The 26,874-nt window shown below is 37.5% G+C and overlaps 1 protein-coding gene across 1 annotated transcript; it reads left to right on the forward strand.

Moving 5' to 3' along the window:
* The first annotated feature begins 24,852 nt into the window (after positions 1–24,852).
* Positions 24,853–26,043, forward strand: LOC146729994 (uncharacterized). Its single transcript, XM_085494367.1, has 3 exons — positions 24,853–24,963; positions 25,165–25,297; positions 25,742–26,043. The coding sequence occupies exons 1-3, from the start codon at positions 24,853–24,855 to the stop codon at positions 26,041–26,043; spliced, it is 546 nt and encodes a 181-aa protein (XP_085350493.1).
* The last annotated feature ends 831 nt before the right edge of the window (positions 26,044–26,874 follow it).

The raw sequence follows: 26,874 nt of genomic DNA on the forward strand, positions 1-26,874 counted from the left end.
ATACCGTTGTACGTATTGTACGCGGTATGAAGCTATATGGGTTGGCAAGTGCGCTAATCCCTGTTCTCCGTCACTGGGAGGCAAATACACCAATTCGGCAGGAATCCAATAGTCTTCCCAACCAAAAGAAGTCAACAAACATTTTTTGAATCGTATTAATTATTCGATCAGGAGGAGAGAGACAAATTAGTTTGTGCAAGAGTTTGGATACAACAAGATTGTTAATAATCAGAGAACGCCCTCTGTAGGACAGAGCTGGTGCATATTTTGACCAGTGACCTATTTTCTCCTCGACCTCATCGATGACATTAGACCAATTACGATCCGTAAAAGCGGTGTTATTCCCAACAAAAACGCCGAGAACTTTGAGGCCGTCAGAGGTCCAGCCTATATTTAGTGGCTTATCAGGTCTATTTTTTCAGGCACATACCCATAGCCTTTGTATAGACTTGGTATAGACCATAGACTTGGTATAGTTAATGCGAGAATTACTGGCATTCTCGTAAACAAATAGCCATTCTCTGAGTTTAATAAAATCAGAGTTCTTGGTGACAAAGAAACTGACATCGTCAGCATAAGCAGAAAGTTTAACACCTCGATCAGGAGAGTCATCAACCTGGACACCACGGATACCACTCTGGGTTCGGATCTTGTGCAAAAGGGGCTCGATAGCTAGCCTGTACAGTTGCCCTGATAGGGAACATCCCTGACGAATACCCCTATTAAACTGGACAGGGCTGGTGAGGGCGCTATTGACGCGGACCAGACTTTCTGTGTCAGAATAGACAAGTTTAATATAGTCACAGAACCGATTACCGAACCCAAAGGACTGTAGCGTTTTTAATAAATATCCGTGGTGAACTCTATCGAAAGCTTTCTCCTGATCGAGAGAGACAATTCCTAGTGTGATGTTTTTACTGTTTGCGTACGTGATGACATCACGTATCAAGTGTATGTTGTCATAAATTTGTCTTCCTGGGATAGAGTAGCTTTGATCGATATGAACTATACTACCAAGGACGGATTTTAATCTTAAAGAAAGCGCTTTGGTCAAGATCTTGTAATCCGCGCATAGTAAGCTTACAGGTCTCCAATTCTTCATTAGTCCATTGTTACCTTTTTTGGCAGCAGAGTGATAACAGCCCGTCTACACGACAAAGGCATCTGGCCGTCCTCGATTGAGGCAGTAATGACGTCGTGAAGATCAGAGCCTAAAATTGACCAAAAATCTTTATAAAATTCGCCGGGAATACCATCTATGCCTGGGGATCTATTGGTGGAAATTAACTTGACTGCGTTGGTAAGATTTTCATGCGATATTGGCGCGTCACAAACTTCACTGATAGCGTCGTCCAGTTGAGGCAACCCAGAAAGCAGTTTATGTTGAGCTTCAATGGAAATCGGACCGGGAGAAAACAAGTCGCTGTAAAACTCTTTAGCCATTGACCTCTTTTCAGCTTGTGAGCCAGTCAGCGATCCATCGGAACGCTGTAAGTGTGACATTACTTTACGCGACCCCCTTTGTTTCTCACAGTCAAAGAAAAAGGATGTAGGGGCATCGTTTTCATTTAAAATTGTATGCCGAGTTCTTATGGCAGCACCTTTACACTCCGTTTTTGCTAGATTTTCCAATAAAGTTTGTTTCTCTTCGAGTATCCCTTTTAGTGAAGGATCGTCCTTTAAGCGGTCTTCAATATTTTTAATGTCCTTGCGTAATCCAGCTTGATTATTCCTGTGTGTACAGGACAACTTGGCACTGTACTGCTTTGTGAGTACTTTAATATTCAGCTTGCCAATGTCCCACCACATTTGAATTTTACTGAAGCGTGATTTCTCACTGCGCCATTTCAACCAATAATCTGTGAATATTTCACAAAAATCTTCATCCTGCAGGAGGCTTAAATTAAAGCACCAAACAGGATTACGTGCATTAATGGAGTTAAAAGACAGACGGATATCGACAGGAAAATGATCAGAAAAATCATAACGAGGCAGTATAGACGATAATTTAATTCTGGATACGATAGATTTAGATATATAAAACGTATCAATGCGTGATTTGCTCTCGTTTCTACTCCAGGTATACTGCCTGACAGTAGGATTGTGATGGCGCCACGCATCAACAAGTTTGAAGCGCAACAAAATTTGTGATAGAAACCTAGAAGAAGAAAGGTGTGGCTCTGGACTGTCCATCCGGTCAATACTCGCATTCATTGTACAATTAAAATCGCCGCCAGCGACGACTGGGTCATTGTTTATATTATTTAAATGACGTTTCAACACCTTAAAAAACTCCAACCGTTCCGGCCCATTGGTTGGTGCATATACGTTTATCAATTGCAGCGGGAACCCGTCGATTTCGACATGAATATGCAAAAGACGACACGGGACTTCATCATTGACATTCAGAATTTTAATATTTGTATTAGGTTTAAAAAGTATAGCAACGCCTGCCGAATTCGTCGACTCGTGAGAAAAAAATATAGGCGTCCTCCAGACCACACGCCAGTTCGGCTCATCAGACGGAACAGAGTGCGTTTCCTGAAGAAAACAAAAATCCTTAGAATAATTACTTTTAATAAATTCAAACAGCTGATATCGTTTTAAAGAATCTCTGCAACCATGTACATTCCAAGTAATTCCAGCTATGTTTGCCATAATTAGAAAAGATAAAAAGCAACCAAGCCAGTGACGCATATCCATGGAGTGTTGATACATAATTAACATACAGTTCAATCAGTTGAAACAATGACAGATTGCGAGGAAATGCCTCGTTTTTTACTCAAGACGCTTGATCTTAAATTCCCATCTCCTTCAGCACTGGATTTTAATGAACGTTTAACATGTTTAGAAATACGCATTGTCATTCGCTGTACGCGTATTTTTTCTTTGCTCGGGAAATAAGCACTCTTGCGAAGACTGTTTAAGGACCTCACTAAAAGTCGGAGGTCGGAACAGAAAGAACTCGCCTGCTCGATTAATTTCCTCGAGTTAAAAGACTCTTCTAGAAAAACCAACAATGATTCTTTAGATAACAATTTTTTTATTTTCATTTTCAGACATCCCGAGGTCTTCCAAAGAAGCGACACTCATGTCTGACATATCTGACATTACAGACTCATTGTCGTCTCCGTCATAGGACGCCACAATTGACTTCGAATCAAACACATCCACACTTTTAGAACTGTGTAATTCACCTAGATCAGGTGGATGTAAATGGTGTGAAGAAGATGGTGTGTCTCCCGTGGGAGGAGGTACTGAGTAAGGGGTTCGTACCCTTTCCTCATCAATTTCTATAGCAGATGATCTTGAAAAGTCATCACTGGAAACAACAGAACCTGGTTCATTATCATCACAATGATCAGTACGCGTGCCATCTAATTGACATTCAGATATGACACGCGTGACAACAGCTGCATGTTCTTTAACACCAGTATCCGTAGTTGTTATCAATTCATCAGCGTTATTAGTGTTTCCAAAGTTTGTAGTGTTTATAGCGTCGATGTAGTTTTTTTTTCAAATGGAACATTATTTGTATTTATATCATCAGTATCATCGTGTATATTATCAATAATAGTATCGGCAGTTATAATTGTATCAGTGTGTGAATCAGTATCATTTGCAATTATGTCATTTATATCATTTGTATTATTATCTTGTTTAGAAGTTGTGTCAGTTTTATCATTTTCAATATTACCAGTTGTAGAGGCGGATGTAGATGGGGATATTTCCATATCAGTGGTGCTGTCATTGTCGCCATTAACAGTAACCTGTACAGGGATATTTCCGGGACAATTTCTTTGAATATGGCCTTTCTGTTTACATTTATGACATGTCACCTCATCCGTCGACAGGTATACACGATAGTTACGTTGTTCGTGGATGATAGTTATAACGCCGTTGATTGATTTTTCATCGCATAACATGTACACCTGACGACGGAAAGACTTGACATGTCTCAATTCTGGACTTTTGCAGCCAAGAGGAATCAGGCGTATGCGTGAAACCACTTTACCATAGAGAGAGAGTTCACGCTCGAGCACATCGTTCTTTATAAAGGGCGGAACCCAGAGAGAATGACCTTGGTCGCCTGTTTCACCAATGGCTCAACATAAATAAATGCGTCACCTATTGTACTAATGCCTGTAGCACACACCTGATCAACGCATGAAACAGAATTAAGAAAAACTAAAACGCTGCGGTTTGCTCTAGAAGCAGCCAAAACATTTTTAGGCTCAACAATGCCCGAAATCGCCTTCACATAAGTTTCAATTGAGACTCCATCAACAGACTCGCACTTCACACCATGTTTGCGGGTCAACCCCGCGAATTCACTGACACGTGGGCTTGCCGTGGAAGCGGCCATCTTGGCAGGCTCACCGGCAAGTCCCCAGAACACAAAAAGGAAAACAACCAAAAAATACAGCAGATTTATGCTGAATTAGAAAATAAAGGTAGCGACTTGGAGCACAAAGTATTCACAAAACCAATAGAACCAACAAAAATAACTACTTAGCTTTGTGAAAGGTGAAAATCGTAGATTTTTTCGGGAGCTCAGAACAACGACGTGTGTATGCTAATTTACATACATACATACATTTCTGATTTTTATTCCTCGATATAAAAATAAATCAATTAACAATAATTTATATAGGTTGTAAAGTAAAAATAGAAATATGATACAAACTGATATATGTAATTATTTACAGATAAACAATAGAGTCAGTAAACTATATTAAACGTATTAGTAGTTATACGATAAGTATACCGAATAGTAAATAAAGCAAATATAAGGAAAGCTTAGATCGAGTGTCAATTATACATCTCAATTATCAGTTCATTATCAAATCAAGTATACTCTTAAGTTAGATGGTCCCAGACTTGCTTGATTGTTGAATCAGGTAGCATCCTAACTTTCGGCTAATCCCTTCCATGTGTGTCCTCTCCTTTTTGGTAAGACTAGAATGCGCTATCACGTGATTGATTGACCGAACTAGTAAACTCAAATGAGGACAATATTTGGTAGCAAGTTTGCCTACTTTCCTGGAGTCGAAAGAGTAGTTCACAAAGGTGCGCACTGCATCTTCTGATAGTAGTGATAAATCCTTTTGTTGTTCGTATTCAGTGCATCGTTGAATTTTAAAGTTGCCAGTAAAACTGAATGTTTTCGTTGGTATACTGGGTACTGAAAATTGAAACGTTTCTTCAGATAGAGATTTGACGGGCGTGGCGGTGTCGTTTGAGTTAATCGAGTCATCAGTTGTATTACTTTCATTGTTCTCAGTAGCCGTGGTATGTTCAGCAGATTCTTTGTCATTTAAATTACGCGTGGCAGCAAGGTGTCCAAGTTCCACGGTTTTATTTTCAGGACCGTGCCGAATATCGTTTTTTGCTACAGCGGTAGTAGTATCCATACAATCACTTTCATCATGTTGAAGGGCAGGAGTAGTAATAGGTTCAGACACTACGGTCGCACATTTTTCCTCATCAGGATAATCAGTACAAGTGAATTTGTTTTGATCACCGGCATGATCAGGCACATCATTTTCGTCATTATATCATATTGTTTGTTGTGCTCAAGCGGTGTTGAAACAACTTTATCTCGTGGTTTATAGTTAGATACAGTGGCGATATTTTCAAAACAGTTTCTTTGTATATGGCCTTTCTTGTGGCATCTATGACATGTAATTTCATCCGTAGAGAGATAAATACGGTACAATCGATCTTCATAGCTAACATTAATAGCCCCATCAAGTTTTTCATCAATATGCATGTAAACTTGCCTCCGAAACGATTTAATGTGTTTAAGCATGGGGTTTTACATCCCAGTGGTATTAAACGAATCGTACTGACAATACGTCCATATCTCAATAGTTCTGTATGCAACACGTCGTTTGAAACAAAAAGGGAAACCCCTGATATTATAACTTTAGTAGCGGGTTTGACCAACGGCTGCACGGAAATATTTGATTCACCAATGGCGATGTGTCCAACAGCACAAATCCTTTCAACATCAGTTACATTTTTCAGGAAAACAAGAACAGCTCCATTAGCGCGTGATGCCGCTAAAATGCTTTGTCGCTCGACCACACTTGAAATATTTTGTACGTACATCTCAATACTAATACCATCCACAGAGTCACACTGAATGCCATGCTTATGTGTCAGTCCGTTGAGTGGAAACCCCGGAAAACACTAAACCAGTTGAAAAACACTAAACCTATTGAAAAAGACTAAACCTGTTGAAAAAGACTAAACCTGTTGAAAAAACACTAAACCCGTCGTGGGTTCTGTTTCATGTTTTCGCTTTCTTTTAATCAAATATTCACTGGACGATTATGGTACACCCATAATACACCCTTTACCTCGGGTTTAGTGTTTGTATTGTCAGGTTTAGTGTTTTTCGACAGGTTTAGTGTTTTTCGACAGGTTTAGTGTTTTCCGGGGTTTCCACTCAACGGTGTCAGTCCATCGAACAGCTGTGGTAGACTCGGCATGGCGGCGGTCATCTTGGCTTGCTGCCGGTCGAGTCTGAACGAACTCAAAAGTAAAAATGAACGTGAAGTATGTATTTCACACTTCAAAGTAAAAACAAAACCACCAAATAAAACAGCGTCACCATATAGAAGTGTCAGTGCAAAATTATCCCGTCACTTTGCTTGCAGGTAGTCAAAATCCGACGATTTCGCAGGAGCTCATGTGAAAAGGCATGTGCACTCATGTACATACATACATGCATACATACAGGGTAACCAGACTGTGACTGTGTGCTTTGTGCAAAACTAAAAGATGATGATCGTCAGAAGGTGCGCTGTTCGGTTTGGCCCCATTCGCGTTTAAAATGAACGTTCACGATTCAAACGCGGCAATGGTATCAACAATTTACTTGCCATATTGTTTCAGTTTCCTCGCATGTCATGGGTGCGTCATTGTCGGTATCGATGCATGGTGACAATATCGAAGGCAAATATTGTACTTTTCTCTGTAAGAGTAATGACCACATCAAGCATGTGTGTGATTTAACACAACTGTTAGGACGCTGGTTTTCTCGTGATAACAGCATATGATTGCATGCTAGCAAGGTAATACGGATTATTGCGTTGTCAGGAAAGAGTGTAGACTGTAACATAGTGTGGTATGAAGTGACATCGGGGAGGCGAAGCATATAATGCATAGAGTAATATGGTTGTCCCCGGGCGTTGGCCGAACGACCAAGCCAAGAGAGAAAACAAGTGAACTCAGGTATATGTGTATGTATGCATGTCTAAGTCTGACGTGATCCAAATTGATACATCACATGACTCAAAACACCTTTTATGATAAGACAGTGATTCGAAAAATCCGCATAGGTTTCCCGATATTGTTTTAGAAACCACGCTTGTTGTTTTTGTTTCTTTGTTTCTTTCTTTGTTTCTTTCTTTCTTTGTTTCTTTCTTTGTTTGTTTCTTTCTTTCTTTCTTTCTTTCTTTCTTTCTTTCTTTCTTTCTTTCTTTCTTTCTTTCTTTCTTTCTTTCTTTCTTTCTTTCTTTCTTTCTTTCTTTCTTTCTTTCTTTCTTTCTTTCTTTCTTTATGTATTTATGTATTTATTTATGTATTTATTTATGTATTTATGTATTTATGTATTTATGTATGTATTTATGTATTTATGTATTTATTTATGTATTTATTTATGTATTTATGTATTTATGTATTTATGTATGTATTTATGTATTTATGTATTTATGTATTTATTTATTTATTTATTTATTTATTTATTTATTTATTTATTTATGTATTTATTTATGTATTTATTTATTTATTTATTTATGTATTTATTTATGTATTTATTTATGTATTTATTTATGTATTTATTTATGTATTTATTTATTTATTTATGTATTTATTTAGGGTAGGCCAATATACAATCGCCGCCGCTTGATGAATGGTGGAGCTAAAATCAGCTGATTGTATGTGGTGACGTTTACTTAATAATAGCTCTTCAAAATACTCATTCATTTATGAAAACTATTTTGTAATAATAAATATATATTTTATGCATATGTAATTGTAGATTAATAGATTTGTTAATTTCCATTTTGTCAACTTCCATGCCAATGAAGGAGTTACAAAATTGCCACCCCCAATCCATCTTTATATTGGCCATGTTTAATTTTCAAACCGTGGAGAACTCTGCACACTATAGGCTTGAGCCATTTACAACACATTTTTCACTAAGATATATTTTGTAAGTTTTCTTAAAAAATGCATAATGAAGCTGAATTTCTGATATGGGATGGTAAGTTATTCCATAGGGTTACCCCTCTATACTGAAACGTCCTCTGTCCCATTAGTGTTTTCCATTTAGTAATGCATAAATTATTTTTAAGAAAGGAACGTGTACTATACTTGTGGGTTTGAGAGATAGAACTGAACATTTCGCTTATATATAAAGGCGCCAAGCCGTTGGTTGCCATATACATTACGATACCTAGAAAATATAAAATTCTGTAATCGATAGGCAAGATACTATGTTTTTCGAATAGCTCAAACGACGATTGGCTAACGTTGTCAGAGGGAATCACCCGAACTGCCATTTTGTGAAGCATATGAACACGACATCAATTTGATTGACTTGTATTGCCTCATACTATAATAGTGCAATAACGACTGAATAAATAAAAAAATACAATGTTCTCCTGACGGAAATAGGTAAGGTGCTGCAACCTCTCATAAGAACGCCAATTCTTTGTCTAAGCTTCTTACAAAGTATATCTACATGATGATCCTATTACAGAGTTTTATGAATACCACCCGAGCGACTTTTCGAAACTGACTGTTTTAATTATTTCACCATTGAAGTTAACCAGAAAATCTTCACCAACATTATTTAGCCCTTGACGGGTTCGAACGAGCATATATTTTGATTTAGATGTGTTCATTGACACGTAATTGCAATTAACCCAACACAAAATTGGCCAAACCGAATGTGACTTCATTGAGACTTGGTCCAGGCGATAACAGAGTTTGATCGTCCGTATACATATCAATGGAAGTATTTTCAAGAAATAATGTTAGGTCATTAATAAATAGAAGAAATAATAATGGTCCTAAGATTGAACCCTGTGGTACACCATGTCGAATACTGACAACATCCGACTGCTTACCCATCAAATACACAAATTGCTTTCTATCATATAAATAAGATTTAAACATATAAAGGAGATTGGAGAAATGCCATAAATTGAGAGCAGCCCACACAATAAGCCATCCTCCATATTGCTAAGTAATGCATCACATAGCTTACTCACAGCTGTATGGCATGAATGGGATTTTCGAAAACATGTCTGGAAAAATACCAGATGAAATACTGAGGTTGAATAAATAAACAATACTTTCACATATGAACGGAGCAGAAATACGCAAAAGTTTAGATGATGTATGGTCAAGGCCAGCAGCCTTAGAACTTGATAGTGAGAACAGGTTGTTCTTCACGAACTGGCGTGGGTTAAATAAATTTCCGTAAATTCGTAAAATACGAATCTCCCACTGAAACATTGGGTCGTAACTTGTCGGCAACTGATGCGAAATGTGTATTAAAATTATTAACAATTTTTCCGATGTTATTGCCAACTGAAATATAAACGTTGAGAGAGTTATGTTTACCCCACGGATCAAATCGTTAAGGGTTTTCTACATGGTGGCACTGTTGGAGCTATTGATTTTGAATATAATAGTTTGTCTTAGTGGTCTTGATTAAATTAACTACCAAATTACGTTTAGCTCTATATTGGTTCAGGACAGTAACATCACTGAAAATGCGTGCAAGCTTCAGAAGATTGTCTCTTTCTCTAATTTTAAGTAGAATGTTCCTATTCAGCCACCCAAATTGTCTTAATTTTTCACTTGTCTAGAAACAAATGGGTTATGGGAATCACAAATATTATTGAAAATAGAATGCCATGTCTCAAATGCTTAATCAGTATCAGTAATATTGTGTACGGCAAGTAGAGGCGTGTTCCGAAAATCAGCTAAAAATAGAGACTCAAAGAACACTTTGAAATTTCTATAGCGAATAGAAACACGGTTGTTTGATTGAGTGAGGGAACGAAGTTTGCGAACAACGAAAATGGGGTTATGGTCCGACATATGCAAATTATGAATGAAAGCCAAATTACCATTTTCATTATAATTTACATAAACATGGTCCAGACATTTACCGGAAGCAGGCCTCGTAACATCATTAATAATTTGAGAAAAGCCTAAATCAACTAAGAAATTAAACAAGTAGTGAGTACAATTAGATAGAACACCATAATTAACGTCACCTTCTAGGTAACCTTTTTCAATGTTATGAGCTAATAGCACATCTATGTTATGAACAGTACTTGGAGGTCTATAAACGCAACCAAGTAAAATGAACTTGCAACTGGGTGGAGTTAATTCAATCCATATAACTGAAAGATAGCAATGTGATGATACGCTTGATATTGTTTCAATACAAGCGTCACTCGTGGGAATCCTGAACAAACATAATAACATGTTTGTGTATGATATTGAATATTTGCCGTGTATAAACTTAAAAAAATAATTCAATCAAATGTTTTGTTTTGTTCGGTACAGGAACGTACAGGAACAAGTAACATGAAAAACAAGTTGGTTTGTCACTAACTCCTCGGGTCCCACATTAATTTGATGGTAGATTGTTGACATCACCCACAGGGACAAGGCAACTGCGTATTCTGGTTTTGCGGACTGAAGATAAAGACATATGTTTGGAACACACTAAAGGCATTGTTGTAGCATTTTGATGGTAATTTGCTGTAGCATACTAGGTCAACATAAGGTCATATCCACCATACACTGCAACAGATTTTCCCCTCGCAATCGGTTTTGAACAATTAACTGCAAATGAAGGGTTTGGAAGAGTCGCACATTAGCATTTGTGACTTGATTTCCACATGTTCGTGTGATCGGCCGGGTAACGCTGGCGCTTAGCCAGTGTATTCAATTGCCACATTGCCAAACAAACAGGAGACTATGAGTTTGGTTTCGCAAAGTATAATAAACTCGCTTGTATCTGTAATTTATACGTAACAACCAAGTCGCGAGAGGCTATAATATCATTAAATGATTGTATCTATAACCTACTTAATCAAGCGGTAATTAAGTTACCTGGATATATGGCGTTGTTGACTGACTTGACTGACCTATTTTAACATCCACACTCGATGTTGGTTCCATTGGCTACTGTACAGAATACTTCACCTTGACCTATTACTTACTATCACAAATGAAATACGCTGTATGTACCCCATGGACTGGGTGAACCTCGTAGTGTTATGTGATTGACTAAAATAAACTCAAGGGTGTTCATGTCGACGTATCTCCTAATTGAACCACCAGCTCCTTTATCGGTTGGTATTTCAATTGTCGTATTCAACGATGTAAGTTATATTGTCGGTTTCTAAAAAAATGAATTTTATTTTTACCTCATACATTTACTTTTATGGCCTTAATCATTTACAGCGTCTTAGTGAATGCGATAAATTATTGTTCAACCGTCAGTGTCGAGCAGCTCGGGATGAGGGTGACAAAAACGTAACATGTAATCCTCAATCTGGTATTTGAAACTGAATAATAATGTAGCTCGAGCAGCCAATCAGTGATGGATTCGTTTAGGGCTGAGGATTTTTGTTCCTGTCAGCTCAATAGTTATCCTTAGAATAACGCCACTGAATTTAAAGTCAAGTCGAGATAATGTTTTGTTATTCCAGTGTGATGCCCAGACAATTATAAGGTTACCACCTGACATCACTTGTTTTTTTGGAGCTGTAGATAAGAGTGACGTCATTGCCAATGATATCCAAGGTCCGAAGATAAGTAGATACAATGACGTCATGAGTTTCAGCCACCTAAACGAATAAGTAATATCAGATGATACTGCTTACGAATCACCTGTTATTTAATTCTAATTGGTCGTGACGGCTACATAGTCTATGGAAACACATTAGCAGTCATGACAGCTGATCTTCGGAATTGGCAGAAAATGATAACTTTCTCAGTGACACATTTATTTTTAAAATAAACATTCCGTCGTTAATAATCAAACAAGTTGTTGTCCAGTCTGATACTTGTAAATCGCATCGATAAATGCAGTGCCAGTTCCTCAGTTCACATAAAAAATTTCAGCCTCAATATATCATAAATAATAATAATAACATAACTTTGGTCAAAAGGACCCGATATGAATACACATATTAATTTAATTCAATTCAATTCAATTCAATTTAATGTAATTTACTTTAATTTAATTTGTGGTGTATTATGTGGAGATGACTAAGAATCTTTGTGTAAGTTTTTATTTTAGGACGTACGTATATGAAGTTCCTCTAGTTTACAATGTAGTTGTGTCGAAACGAAAATAACATAACACCCCAGAATGGTTTCAACTGAAAACGAGAAGAACCTAAAATAGGTAGACACATGTAGTGTCATACGATCCTTCACGACTTGACAAATATTGACACTGACATTTTAACATGTGCAAACTATTTTTGAAAGCAGGATACAATGGAGACTGTGGATATGTCACCAAGCCTGCCTGTGAAATCGTGCGTTCTTGGTTTAAGTTTGAATGCTTAGTTGAAAAAAACACAATGTCCAAACTTGAAGCGATTCGTCTATATTGGTAATTTGAAACACGAACTATGTCTGCTTTAGAAAGAGCCAATAATGTTGTCGAATAATATGTATATCACGTGATCATATTGGCAGAGGTAAAGTGATTGTTCTGGCATACATGTACCCATGTACAATTCGAATGCAAAACACACTCGCTGAATTGCATTCACTGAAAGTTGCGTCACTCAAAGCAGTTAATGGGCCAATGCGTATAGAGCTTGATACAACACCTGGCTTGTTGACAACAATTGCGACGGTGCGAATTGTATTCAATTGCTTAGTGTAAACTAACAATATATAATTTCTTTTTTGTATTCCCTTTCTGTATCCCAGTCACAATAACACACCAGTATCGATTGTGTACATTACAGTACCAGTACATTCAATATATTAATTGACAAGCAGCCCAGCTATTATTAAATAAAAGCTAGTTTTAATTGTTTGTTAATGATAATGCCGGGACTACTATGGTAATGTCTCTGTTATTACTTGATAGATTGGTAATTTGAAATGCGGAACATGTCTGCTTGAGAAAAGGGCAATTATGTTCACGATTAATATGTATATCATGTAGACCTATCGGCGGGAATGACTCGTAATAACATACTGCGCAACAAAAAATGTGTCAACCAGACTTGTATTACTACTCAAACATAATATTTAAAAATGCAATGGAATTCTTGTTACTTTGAAGTGTACCTATTTTTTCTTGAACTTGTCTTCTATTTTCCAACGACGAGTATGCTTCATGCGCGATATTTGAACGGCATTTACGTTGGCTGATCAACAGAAACTTTGTCAACAGAGAGAGCGCAAACTCTTTCGCCGTCAGAAGTAGTCTCGTGAAAATATCCCGTCACTATAGCTCGTGAAAATCCTCGTGCATCAACATCAGTATTATCAACTCCGGGTGATAGACTACGAAATCAATACTAAAAAACTCCCTAGTTTAGGTAAGAATAACAAGCTCTGTCGCACAGCAAACGAATGTGTAAATGCAAGTACAATCTCTACAAAGGAACTGGTGTTGGTTGTGGAATTCTAACTGCATCAGCACAAAGACTGTTGCGTAATGGATGGGAAGGTAAAGGGAAATATAATGTAGTTTTACCTCCGTGTAATTTAAAATATATCTGCATTAACATTGACTGTGAAGTCAATGTGAGTATGCTCTTATATGTCTGGTAGAAAAGAGACTGGGCAAATGTTGTGAATCTGTAGTTACTATTAATATTATTAGAATTACCAGACACGTAATCGAGACATTGTGGGAAATCGAAATATGAATGATAAACAGCAAGTGAAATGTCTAGAGATATAGTTGGAATTAAAACAAAATAGTGGCCTATTAATCCATGAAACATACACACATATCTGTACATATCACCCTGTCTTATTGTGTGTTTGGAAAGCTGTCGTGTACACAATCTTAATATCTGGAAATGGTTTCAGAACGGAAAACTTATCAACAATTAAATTGAAATTTTAAACTATGAAAAAACGACAATGAAACACAGAAACTAAACACAATATTGTAACGTGGTATGCAACAGGAGGTTTGGAAATGCTGTCCATTTTATTTACCGGATTATGCTCAATGACGTATCTTCACCGTTGGTCACTTTCAAAAACAATGTCTCTACAAGTGCTGTATAAACCAGAATGAAAGGTCCAGAGTCACGGAGAACACTTCAAGCAAGTCAACCTGTTAAAACGTCTTCATCCAGCCTAGGCATAATCATTAATGTGCGGGGTAATTACTCTGGCCATATATATTGAACTTTGCTCTTGGAGCAAACACTGGTACTGTAGCACAGGATTTGCATGTACACCCCCCCTGTCATTGACGAATACTGCAAATCATGGCTAATACTGCATCATAGTTGTTGACATTGACAATATGCAACCGCCATGATGGATGTATTGTGACGTACTTGACCCCGGATTCTGACCTTGCATTCTTGCTGTATACATTTACTGCCCTGTTACGAGCCTTGGATACACTTGAATAATCTTAAACCATATATTAGGCCACCGTGAAGTCCCAGTCATTCTCGTTTATTTTGAAAAGGTTACCAAGCGTTACCTAACATTCAATTGTCTAAATGTTGTATTACTTTGGTATTTATTGTGAGCTCTCCATTAATGGGCGCTCAACTACTATACCCACAGTACGCTAATTAATTATATTTTCATATTTCTTAGCGAATGTTACTACATTACGAATACCACGTGACCCATGATCACTTTCCTATAAAAAGACGGGAGTGATTTAATTGTCGGTGGTCGGCGACGGTCTTCGTCGGTCGGTCAACAACATGTATCATCAGGGGTAGCAACCAACCTATGTCAACATATTGTACTGTATCTACCTGATAGAATCCTCCACAATAAATGACGTGTGTTATAACTACAGCTATACCGTTTGTCCTGAATGATCCTCACAACAAACAGGAAAAAGACGTACAGCCCTGTAAAAGCCCTTTCATACCTGTTCGATTGCCTTAAGATTTCATGATGTGTAATATTTAAAATCAATCTTCATTTCACAGTCACTCTAGTTTTCACTTTTCCAAAAACATTTTTACTGATCAAACCTAATCGACGGGGGTGAATGTTAAGTTGCATGGAACGTAAATTTCAATTGACCTTACTGTGATGCAGAAGAGCCCGAAGCATGCGCACTGCGTACACAATATGCTAATAACCTTTTACAATGTTATGACGTAGACATATTTCATGAATATTATTTGCAAGTGAAAATTTTAATATAAAGCATTTAGTATCAAACGCCGGAATCGGTCTTGATCCCCACTTTGTTTATTGTGGTTATTTGAAGACTGTAAACGCTTCCTATCATTCTAAACAAGTTTAACAACTACTTCTGCGGTTTACACTCAAATTTAAAAAGCTACGGCAACCCTCAATAGGTCTCGATTATATACAACGCCACCAGTGGCTGTTCCCGGCTCCATGCGTCAAGGACAATCCAACCAACACTATCTCCATTAAAATGAAAGCTTGAATTTATGAAAACTTTTAAATTACATATGTTTTTTTCAGAAAAACTTCAATAATAAATAGTCCGATTAAAACACGTTTGGCTCAAGGCTGCCAGAACGGATCGAAGGTGTGGGCAAACTAACCACCATAGAGCACTGAAAACAAGATGCATAAAATACTAAAATTTACATAAATCATTATTAAAGACAACTATATCACAAATCATTTGTTCAAAAGTATTTCTAACGAAATAGAGCATCCGCATTAACGTTTTCAATTTCCTCAATATGATAAATTTGTGTGTTATAATATTGTAATGTGATACTCAATTTAAACAGTCTACGATTATTATATTTCATTCCATATTTACAAAAAAAAAGGTTAAGGCATGCATATATTTCGCAAAAGTAGAAAACACCAAATTGGCAGATAATTGTAACACATTATACCTTGATATATACACACTATATAAGGAAGACTAATTATCCCTTTCTAACTATATATAATATATCGCCGCTTTTAGAATGTATTGACACACAATTCAATGAATATTCATGACATAGAATCTGTCACGTCATGAACAAATTAGCATAATCCTAAAACAATGCATAAAGTGTGTAGGTACGTCGTCTGGAATTAATTATTTACCAGTTCTTGCTAAGATATTTTGTGTGCGAAGATGGCTATATCGTGTATTTTAGACGATTTTATTCCTGATTGTTTCTTGGGCGATTCATTTACATATGTTTATGCGACCAAAAACTCAAATTACGAGAAAATTTGTGCTGTAGATTTACTAGTTTCATGTATCATTTATAAACAGCCATGTAATTTGTATGTGCTTAGAAATAGTACATTTGCCTTCCCGTGGGATCTCACCGACAATTTGTGTGTTAATGATCGAAAATGTTTCATATTTTTTCACAGTACAACTGAAGTTCTTGGTTACACATGTCACTGATATATGTAGATGTTAGTCTCTTGCTTGAAGGTGTTGAGAAATTTTATCGGTTAGACATTGTTCTCTATCTTCTCACTGCAGTCTGTAGCTTTTGTGTAATATACGTTGAGCATTCTACTAAATTATGTCTTCTTTTGTGAATTTTATGTTTAAACAGTTATTTTTGTATTTTTTGGATTATTCGATTACCGTAAGTAATTTTCATTGTGTATCTTCTCAGTTAATCGTATGTATAGAAAACATTGATTGAAAATATATGAATTTATTTGTTTGATTGTGTGAAAGGGGCCGACGTCTTGCAATGTTATTTTGTACATGTGCAAATGTCAAAGAACAGCTAACTATGACGACAGGAAACTCCAATGTAATGGTCTTTCAAGCGATGATACTTGGTCAATTTCGGCGACAAGACTATATCAGGAGTGACTAGATTATTTTTTCTTGCCGGGATCTAGAACTTGAAATTAGAAGAACTTAGAATGGCATTGCAGTAGCTATGAACAGCCGCCGCACACGGTGTTTGTTTAACTGACTAGGCCTCAAAAGGTATCCTAGGTAACGTAATTAGGTAACGTAATTAGGTCGCACTCACATTAAAATACAATGCGCAGTAAACAACAATACCGACTACACCGTGTAACGCCTGATTCACATCTATTCAGGTAGGCATAAAAAAAACACCACGCAGTATTCGCACGTATACGCGGCCACAACTGTTAGGTTCACAGTCTTTTAACACACCGCGTAGTTTGGCGATTGGCCACATTAAGGTCGCGTGGCTTAAAATTACACTTACTGCCTGGTGTTGTAACTGCGCAATGAATGAAAGCAGTAAAGGAACAGTAAAGGTCACCAAGGTCAACATTCAGCAGCAATATATTTCATTCACATGGCTGTATTGTCATTAGTGCACCTTGCATGACCGCAAAGCAAACCATCCAACATGTTCATGCTTGATCGATTACTATTTCAATTATCGTGTTCATTAATGCTGGTTTCAGTCACATTGTTAGCTTTTATTAATATATTAATTATGTTGTTATAGGTGTAACTTTGTGTACATACTCGTTTGGAACTCGTGAATGTGCGAAATTAGGCAGAGGGTTTTCAACCCGCCTGTTCAGCATGTGGGTCCAAGTGGGCCCCCGCCTGAGGTTGGCTATATCCATCCACCAGGGCAAGGCATCCCTCGCTTGGTCAGAGAGAGTAACTCGCTACTCCAGTTCACTGAAACCAGTGTTGCAACGAAGTGTGTTGCACCGGATGGCTTCACAGTGCAGCTTGGGGAACTACCCTGCAAACTGATGTCATTTGAATGATTCACATCATAATTGGTGTAGTAAATACTGTGTTAGCTTTACCTGCCTGGCCAACAACCCCTTGTTTTGGTTGCGTAGCAACCACACTGGGCAAAATCGTTGATATACGATTGTATACGCAGATATACATTTTGTGTATATTCACGGTATACGTTTAGTATACGCAGATATGATTACGTATACAAATCGTGGAATATACGTACATATGCGCTACGTATTTTTATGGTTTCTTTCACACATGCCCGCCTTGGGTGGCACGCAGCGTATACGTACGTATTTTGCATGCATTCTCGTAGTACAATTAACGTTGTTTTACGAAGTCTGTATATTTACGCATACGTGGAGAATACTGTGCGCGTGGAATTGTCCCGTTTTATTTGGGATCGCGGCCACCAGTTACTTATAATAAATAATTACCGGAACTATCGACTCGCACGGCATCTTGAATCGATCTAAAAACGTCTCCTATTTTGCCGTGTACATGTAATTGAGAAATGGTTATGTACAGGTACAATTTAGAAACGCTTGTTACTAATTTCTAAATTAAAAAAAAATATTTCCTGACTGAAGTGTACCATCGCTTTGATATTAACGTGACGTCTTCATTTGTCTCACTATACACTGGTGAGTTCAAACACAAGACAGGAAATTGCACAATAGAGTATACGTTCATTAATTGCAATATCATTCGCAAGCCTGAATGAATGCGAACAATACGAGGTGTGAATATTTTGGCGAGTGTTAAAATACTTTCCACTCGGGTCGTGTGCGTGTTTCTCGGGGCCGGCTTGTGGTCTCATACACGTGAATGTTGGCCGATCGGTTCCGGCACGAATGGCATTTTGGTAAGAATAGCCACACAGTCTATATCACCACAGTCACTCTACTAGTAGTCGGAACACATACAGTGAACAACGCTAAACATCGCATTTTCATTTCAAACAACTATGGATATTTCTGGCTAGTGTTCTTTGCAGTGACGTTTTAGATTTGCGAACACAATTCTCATTGTCTCCGTTGAACCATAGACAGTCTATGGTTGAACCTGCTATGTGGTACTTGGCAACATATTAGGAACTGTGTAAATGTTTGTGAAAACTAGACTGACGATTCATGTTTTAGTGCATTCACATCACGTGACATCGATTGACATCAGTTAATTATTCATGCTTAGCAGCGCAACGGTTTACCGGTTCATGTTTTTTTTGTACCTTTATTCAACAAAATCTTAATTTTAACTTTAATTATTGTCATAAATACAACATTGAATAACTGTAGTGATATTCATAGTCACATACATCTACTGTTTACTGCAGCGAGAATTGCAAAGAAATAATTCATATTGTTTAGAAGCCTATTTATACTTGGGTCACGACGACTTTTTTCCGAATCTGTCAGGTTTCATTTATAAATGTAAATAAATGTTTGTCTCTTATTATCATTTGAATTCCTAAATACATTTTACTAGAAATTTTCCGTTTTCCATATGGTGTACGTGAGAGATACTCGTGGTAGAGTGTCCCACAATTTATTGTGCGAACGGGCGTCCGTAGAACACTGTCCAAAATAATGAGGGCGCAATACACTGGTTGGACGTTATCATTATGGGCTGAGTTGCAACCGTTGTCACTAACACATCACGTTTTTAGTACGTACAGAATAGTAAAATAACAAATATCTATATTACTGGTGGAAATAAAATAATAATCGAACATGATGAAACTGTGAAATGTCGAATTTCGCAATCGCACACCCCTACTAACAAAATTCTATACGCTAACGTGACTGAAGTGATGAGCCCTTTTGAAATCAGTTACGTAATTGTTGCATTAATCCAGGAACAAGATGTCCCATTTCCATCGTAGTTGTCGATTGTCTGACGTTCAGGCTGATCTCAATCCCCATCTCATCTTCACCAAGTCGAAGTTTATTCGGAAGTTTTGATAGATCTCGCCCACAGTCTTCAAGCATCTCGGATCACCAACATTATGCGATCTTTAGTTACAACAGTAAATCGTTTGCGTAAGGAAGTCATGGCTACATCAAAACAGACAGGAGAAAGCGTGCTATTTTAAAAACCGAAACCAAGTCACTACAAGAGAATAATATCAACCCTTTTAGAAGTTCTGAAAATCAGCGTGTCCGGATTAAACCTGCAGTATTTGTGTAAGTTGTGTTTAACTTTCAGTCGATGTAGCGTGTCTAGCTGTGTCATTTCAAACAGGCATGGAAATGTCATTGTTCAATTTTTCACACGTGGTTCATACCATTTCATTGTAACTATTATAACTTGTATTCAGTGGATCAATTTTGATTATAGCCTGTAAATCGCTATATACGCAATTTTATTTTATGTGTCAGAAAAAACGTAAGTATGCGAAAGTCGAACATTGATATCCGATCTAATTAATTGACCTCTTCACCCAAATTACTAGTAATTCATGTTGGCCTGGTTATACCATGTGATGTCCGTTGTTCCATGCTTTTGTCTGATCCTTCATTGTTTTCAAAGGGCTCTACTCAAATTGACAAAGAGCTCAGGCTGTTCAGCAATTAACCGATACAGGCTAGTGTAAAGTGGGCGTTAGACTTGCATACAGTCTCTTTTATTTATTCAATAAAATATGGTAGTGTATAAATGGCGATAGCGGTAAGCCAACTTTCGTGGTAACCCGGCGCTCGCCATTTACACGTTCCCACTACCAACGAAGAAGCTACGACGCGATCCTCGAAACGTTGCCTGAACCAATCACAAACAAGAACAGACAATGAATTTTCGGATTAACACGTCTGCCCCCCACCCCCTCCCCCCACGCTGACCAACGTTTCCCCACACTAACGAAAAAATCTTTTGTCTTCTACTGACTTCCTGTAAGCAAGTGTGGGTGGATCATGGAGCTAAAAAAAGAAGGAGATCGAACAGATTGTAATCCTACTTGAGTCCTTTGTTTTAAGCTGATTAGTTTATTGTTCGCGTTTGCCTTTCATCTCCGTGATCGCGGCCGGCGTTAAACAATGAATAATTAATGAGCGTCCTCCTCGCATCAGTGACCTGAACTTTGAGAGCTGCGAAGTTGGTGCCGAAGTTCACCAAACATGCGCGATTTCCAATTTTAAGTTTTTCAGCAACCATGTTGGATGGTGACGTTCGAATCATGGAAATCGCACGATTAAGTAAGTTACAATAATTTTCGTTATTTTCTTACTGCGAAAACATCGTTCGGAAAAAATCGATTTTCTAGCGTGATATTAGGTCCCGGAAAATAATTCTTGAATAAAAAGAGAGTAGATTTCGCATACTTGTTGACAATGTGTAGATTTGTTACTTGTTACTTCGAGTGGCCAAACGCAGCGTCACACTTTCCATTTCCGCTTGTTGGTTCGTTTCCTGTTTATGTCTCCCGTGGGTCCTCATAGTTATTGCTGCACTCAGCCGAGCAACACGTTAAACTTGAGCTCTTGTCAATCTGTAATTTCTCGTGATAATCTTAACTCCGGTCGGTAAAAAACAGTTCAAACGAAAGGATTTCTGCTGTACATCATTTCTAGGTAGGTTACACGATTATTATTATATCGCCAAGTCTGCAATTCTCGTTTTACTTCGATGTATTTGTACACGAATTCGCCATCGTGTTTGTTTAAGTCGAGTACTAACATCCCCGGGGTTTCCTATTGGTGCAGTGAAAACTATCATGATATAGCAGGAAGAAAAGCAGTGCAATGTGACATCCTCTATAGAGTAGCTTTCTATTTTTTCTGGAGAAATGTGTACAGATGTGTTTGTACATTATTAAAAAATATATATAATTAACCCTTTGAGCGCCATTGTAAACTTCAGTCACCATTCACAAAACAGTTCTATACAGTTCTGCTCCTCACATGAAATCTCGATAAAAAAATGACAAAGCTTTTGATCAAAAACTAAATGCAATATCTGATACTGTCTGAATGGTCCAAAGTGATGATGAATTCAGTGAACAATTTACAAAATGTGAAAATATTTCCACTGAATTGTGAGCGAGAAAAAATGTGGTGCTCAAAGGGTTAAACGTGACATAAATGCATTTATTTGTGTATAGCATCTCCAATTCCCTGTTGTGAATATGCATGGTACTTATAGTAACATCTTTTTATTGTTTTTATTTAGGTTTGGTATGGATTTTCATCAGGAAAATCTCAAGAAATTGTGCAGACTATGTGGTGAAAAGAGAGCAGTTATTACTGGCAGGCAGCCATTACCCAAGACAAAATATGGTGGGATGATTTCTAGAGGGCTTGGTATTGATGTCTGTAATGAAGAAACTAATGTATATCCACCATATATTTGTCAACCATGCTCAAAGAAATTGATTCGATGTAATAAGAAAAACAACTCCAGGATTGTCAAGAATTTACTGAATATCAATCCACCAAGTTTCATGGAACACTGATCAGTGCAGTGTGTGAATGGATCCTGAATTCTCCACAGAAAACGAAGTCAGCAACCTAATCTTGAACGCTGCAGTCACTGCTGGAAAGGAATATGGTTTTCATGTAGTTGGTGAAGCTGAAAGCACTGTTTGTATCAAGACCACCGCGGATGGTAGATTTGTGACACAACGTTTCAGTATTGATCGTAAAGGAGCTTGGACATTAGAAATCCACGGACGAGTAGTCACCGCAGGTCCAGTATTCACAGAATTGCCTTCCATTATTTGCAGTCCTGAATTGTGTCACAATGCATTGGAACGCATTTCTAAGAGCACTATTTGTCAAGGCAACGAAGATTTCATTTCACTGTGCGATATTGATAAGAGTGTTCATCCTAATAATGGAGCTGTTTTTTCAATAAGAATGGCAACATTGAAGCATATGAAGAAGCCCAGTGTGCTAAAACTATTAGGAATGTGCGATGCCATTTGCTTTTAGAATCATCTGACAGCAGATGCTGTGTATGCCGGATGTACCGTACAAATCTGTCAGCAATGAAAACAAGAAAACTGAGAGCAATAGGCAATGACCAGTCGAAGACGAGAAATGATTTCCTACCTCGGAAGCAATTGGAAGAGAAGGCAAGGCGTCTATCACAAGAAAAGACAGATTTAAAGAGGAAGCATGACAATCTTCAGGACAAGCTGAGAAATGTCATTGAAGAAAGGCGAGTCATGCTTGATGACGGCTTATCATCGTCTCTTTCTACTGTTATGAATGAAAAGGAAAAAGAAATTGAGATGATCTATGACAAGAACGGTCCTCAATATCTTTTTTGGAAACAGCAGAAAGAAGTAACAAATTGTTCAAAGACCCGGAGAAGATGGCATCCCGCTATGGTTAAGTGGTGCCTCGCCTTGTATGCCAAATCACCGTCTGCATACAGGATGATTAGAGGATCAAAATATTTGATACTGCCCCATGAACAAACACTCGCTGACTATAGGCATTTCACCACTTCTTCACATGGGTTCAACTGTGAATTACTCGAAAGAATTAAAAAAGACATTAAGCACAACCAGATGCCAGACTTTCAGAAAAATGTAAGCGTTGTGTTTGATGAGATGAAGATAAAGTCTGGTTTGGTATACTCCAACAGCTCTGGGAAATTGATAGGTTTTTCCAGTCTTGGGGATATCAACAATGAATTGAGGAAATTCACACAGGACCAAGAAGATGTCAGTGATTGCAACAATTCATCCGAACCTCTTCTTGCCACCCATGTATTAGCATTGATGGTGAGAGGGATATTTTCTCCACTCAAAGAAGTATATGCATGGTTTCCCTGCAATGGTTTCAACAGCTACCAGTTGTTCTGGATTGTCTGGGAAGGTGTTATGATGCTCGAACTTGCAGATTTCAAGGTTCGTGCTCTGGTGGCTGATGGTGCCTCACCAAACCGACGTTTTTACCGGATACACGGTATTCCCAATGATGCAGAAGGACCAACATATTATGCTGTAAATCCACATGCCAAGGACCGAAAAATATACTTTGTGTGTGATGTACCTCACCTTGTAAAGACGACTAGAAATAACTGGGAGAATTCCGGGTGGCATAACAACACCAGAAACCTACATGTAAGATGCAATTTTTTGTACATTATTGTATATTTTTGAGTATTCATTATTCTCATTTTTTTATGTTCAGTGTAACTGCATGTATACATACTATTTTACTAATTTTCTATTTTTTTTATAATGTAGTACAATAAACAAGACATCTCATGGAAGCATCTGCTGGAATTGGTTGAGCAAGACATTGGTATAAATGGGAATAATGGTATTGCACACCTGAGACGCTTACCAAGACTTACACATGAGCACTTGTATCTCACATCTTCTTCAAGGATGAGGGTGAAATTAGCAGCACAGGTGAATATTCTATTTCTAACTTTTGCAAATTATTTTTTTGGGGGGGATTTTATTGCGATAAATTTACTGCGTAAAAGCATACCTACCTGTTTTGCATATGGTTGCTATGCAACCTATATATAAATGAGCTTCGTGTTGAACGTAATCTCTACTGGTCTCTAAAAATCAAAGAACTAGGGGGTCCAGCACAACTACAACGGTCTACAACGGTGAATCGAGTTGGGCTAGGGACAATAGGGAACTTGTGGGGTCGGTTTGGGTGCTGGACCCCCTAGTTCTTTGATTTTTAGAGACCAGTGGAGATTACGTTCAACACGAAACTCATTTATATATAGGTTGCATAGCAACCATATGCAAAACAGGTAGGTATGCTTTTCCTAGTAAATTCCAAAACTAATCGGGGCTACGCGCCAGTTTTGTTAATTTTACACTTATGCTTCTTCGGGCATTTTTATAAAATACATATTGCTTCTTTGTTTTAATTCAGGTTCTCAGTAATACAGTAGCCAATGCGTTTGCTGCTCAAGGCCAGCATTATACAAAATCGACTGAGAAGTTTGTGAGAATGTTTGACAGATTCTTTCACTGCCTGAATGTTTCAAGGAAGGGTCAAGGTGCACGGAGTAGAAAACCTGAACTGGAGGTATATCAGAATGCTGATGATTGGAGGTTCAAGGTAATTGATTGGAATGACAAGTATTTTTTTTAACCAGTTTGCGTATGCGAGTTCGTCTACAAGTGCATTAGTGACTTGCATAATTCATAATCTTTTGTTGGTGGCTAAACAACAAACTACCATAACCAATTTTATGTTTTCACGCCAGTTCTTTTTATTCCAGGCCAAGTTATAATATATGACTGCAATTTTTTTTTTCAGTGGCTCAAAGATGAATTTTTAGTATTCCTTAATGATTGGGAAGCTGAGTGTCTGGCAATGCCTAACATGTTGATAACTGAAAAGAAAAAAATGTGTTTGAGCAGAGAAACCCTGGAAGGATACCGCATAACAGGTTAGTCTTCATTTTATCTTAAGAAGTGCAAGGATAAACTGTAAACTGTACCCATATTGTGCTTAATATAATTAGTCATGTGAACTATCGGTACTTGTATTTCTCATCAAATTCAGAAGCCTGTCGCCCATTTTACATTTAAAGGGTAGTGAAAATGTACTTGATTAGGTTTGTGTTTACTTGTAATTTATTTAATTTTGTGGTTATTTTAAATTCAGGGGTAGTCCACTAGAAACTTTGGGGGGTCACTTAGTTTTCTTCTAAATTTTTTTCCATGATGAATTTGCTGTAATATTTTTTTTACTCTATCAAATGTGTTTTCGTTATTCCGATTCTGCCCCCCCGAGTTTCTAATGTTACACCCCTTTGTCCATTTTGTTGAAAATGTTTTGCTGCAAACCAAAAACATGTTTTACAGAATTTGCCTTTATGTTTTATTTTCAGTCAATTCTTTTACGGAGCTGGTTCCAGAACTTTTGCAGTTGGATGGGGTGGAGTTTCTTCTCAGTGAGAAGTTTTGCCAGGACCCTCTTGAAGAGTATTTTAGCAGACAGAGAGGATGTGTAGGAAGAAATGACAACCCAACAATTGCAGAGTTTGGTCGGAATGCATTATCACTCTATGTGGCTGGCTCTGCAGCTGTTAGGGCAAGTACAAGAGGGAACTGCCGGAATGTGAACAGAGAAGATGAAGAGAATCTGTGTGATAATGCTCCACTGGATAGGCGCAACAGAAGAACACATTAATTTTTATACCGGTAGTAGGATACCGTATTTGCTCTATTACAAGCGCATCTCCAATAGAAGCGCACCTAAACCAAACTTACATTGATTGTATACTATAACCTGTAACGTTAAAATATGACTTTTTCACCATACAATCACCTCTATCATTTATGTAAGCGCATGCGCTTCTAATAGAGCAAATACAGTACATGTATTATCAGGGAGGGGCATGGTACTGTATCATCTGATGTTATTAGGCTGGGTTTTTAATTTTTTTTTTCTTAGTTGCATTTATCACTTTATGATTATGCTATTCCACCAAAGTGATATTTTCTAAAATTGGATGCAGCGAATCTGAAGATTACACTGCCTTTGTCACAATTTTATCCAAAAAATTAATATATTCTATTTCTACTGTTTTTCCGAAGAATTGTTTATGTAAATTGTTTTAACTGGAACTGACAACAAACTGTATATATTTCTGTATAATCTGCTGCTTCCCACATGGAATGCTGATCATAATCTTAGAATGATGTCTTTGTTTGTGAATTGCCCTGAAAAATATACCAAATGTGTGCAGATTTACATCAGAAGAAAATTATGGTCATCAAAGAGTTCACCTTTTGATCCTAGTATTTTTTGGGGGGTATTTATATATTTATTATGTAAGGCATTTATAGCTCTTTTTATAACAAGTTTTTCACATTTACTTTAATTAAATTAGACAGCAGGAATATTTTGTGTTCATATCAGCTCCAGGTCTACAATGGTGTTATGGTTGGTCTTTAGGTATGACAGTATAAATGATGCCCTGTAACAGCTATGTGCTGCCATACAGTCCAAACATTCGAA

This window comes from Saccoglossus kowalevskii, chromosome 20, assembly GCF_978046115.1.
Source record: "Saccoglossus kowalevskii chromosome 20, keSacKowa6.1, whole genome shotgun sequence".
Taxonomy (NCBI): domain Eukaryota; kingdom Metazoa; phylum Hemichordata; class Enteropneusta; family Harrimaniidae; genus Saccoglossus; species Saccoglossus kowalevskii.

Excerpts from the sequence above, each read along its gene's own strand:
- LOC146729994 (XM_085494367.1), top strand. The coding sequence starts at position 24,853 with ATGTTTGACAGATTCTTTCACTGCCTGAATGTTTCAAGGAAGGGTCAA. Across the intron at positions 24,964-25,164 it reads CTGATGATTGGAGGTTCAAG|TGGCTCAAAGATGAATTTTT; the intron begins GTAATTGATTGG and ends TTTTTTTTTCAG. Across the intron at positions 25,298-25,741 it reads GGAAGGATACCGCATAACAG|TCAATTCTTTTACGGAGCTG; the intron begins GTTAGTCTTCAT and ends TTTTATTTTCAG.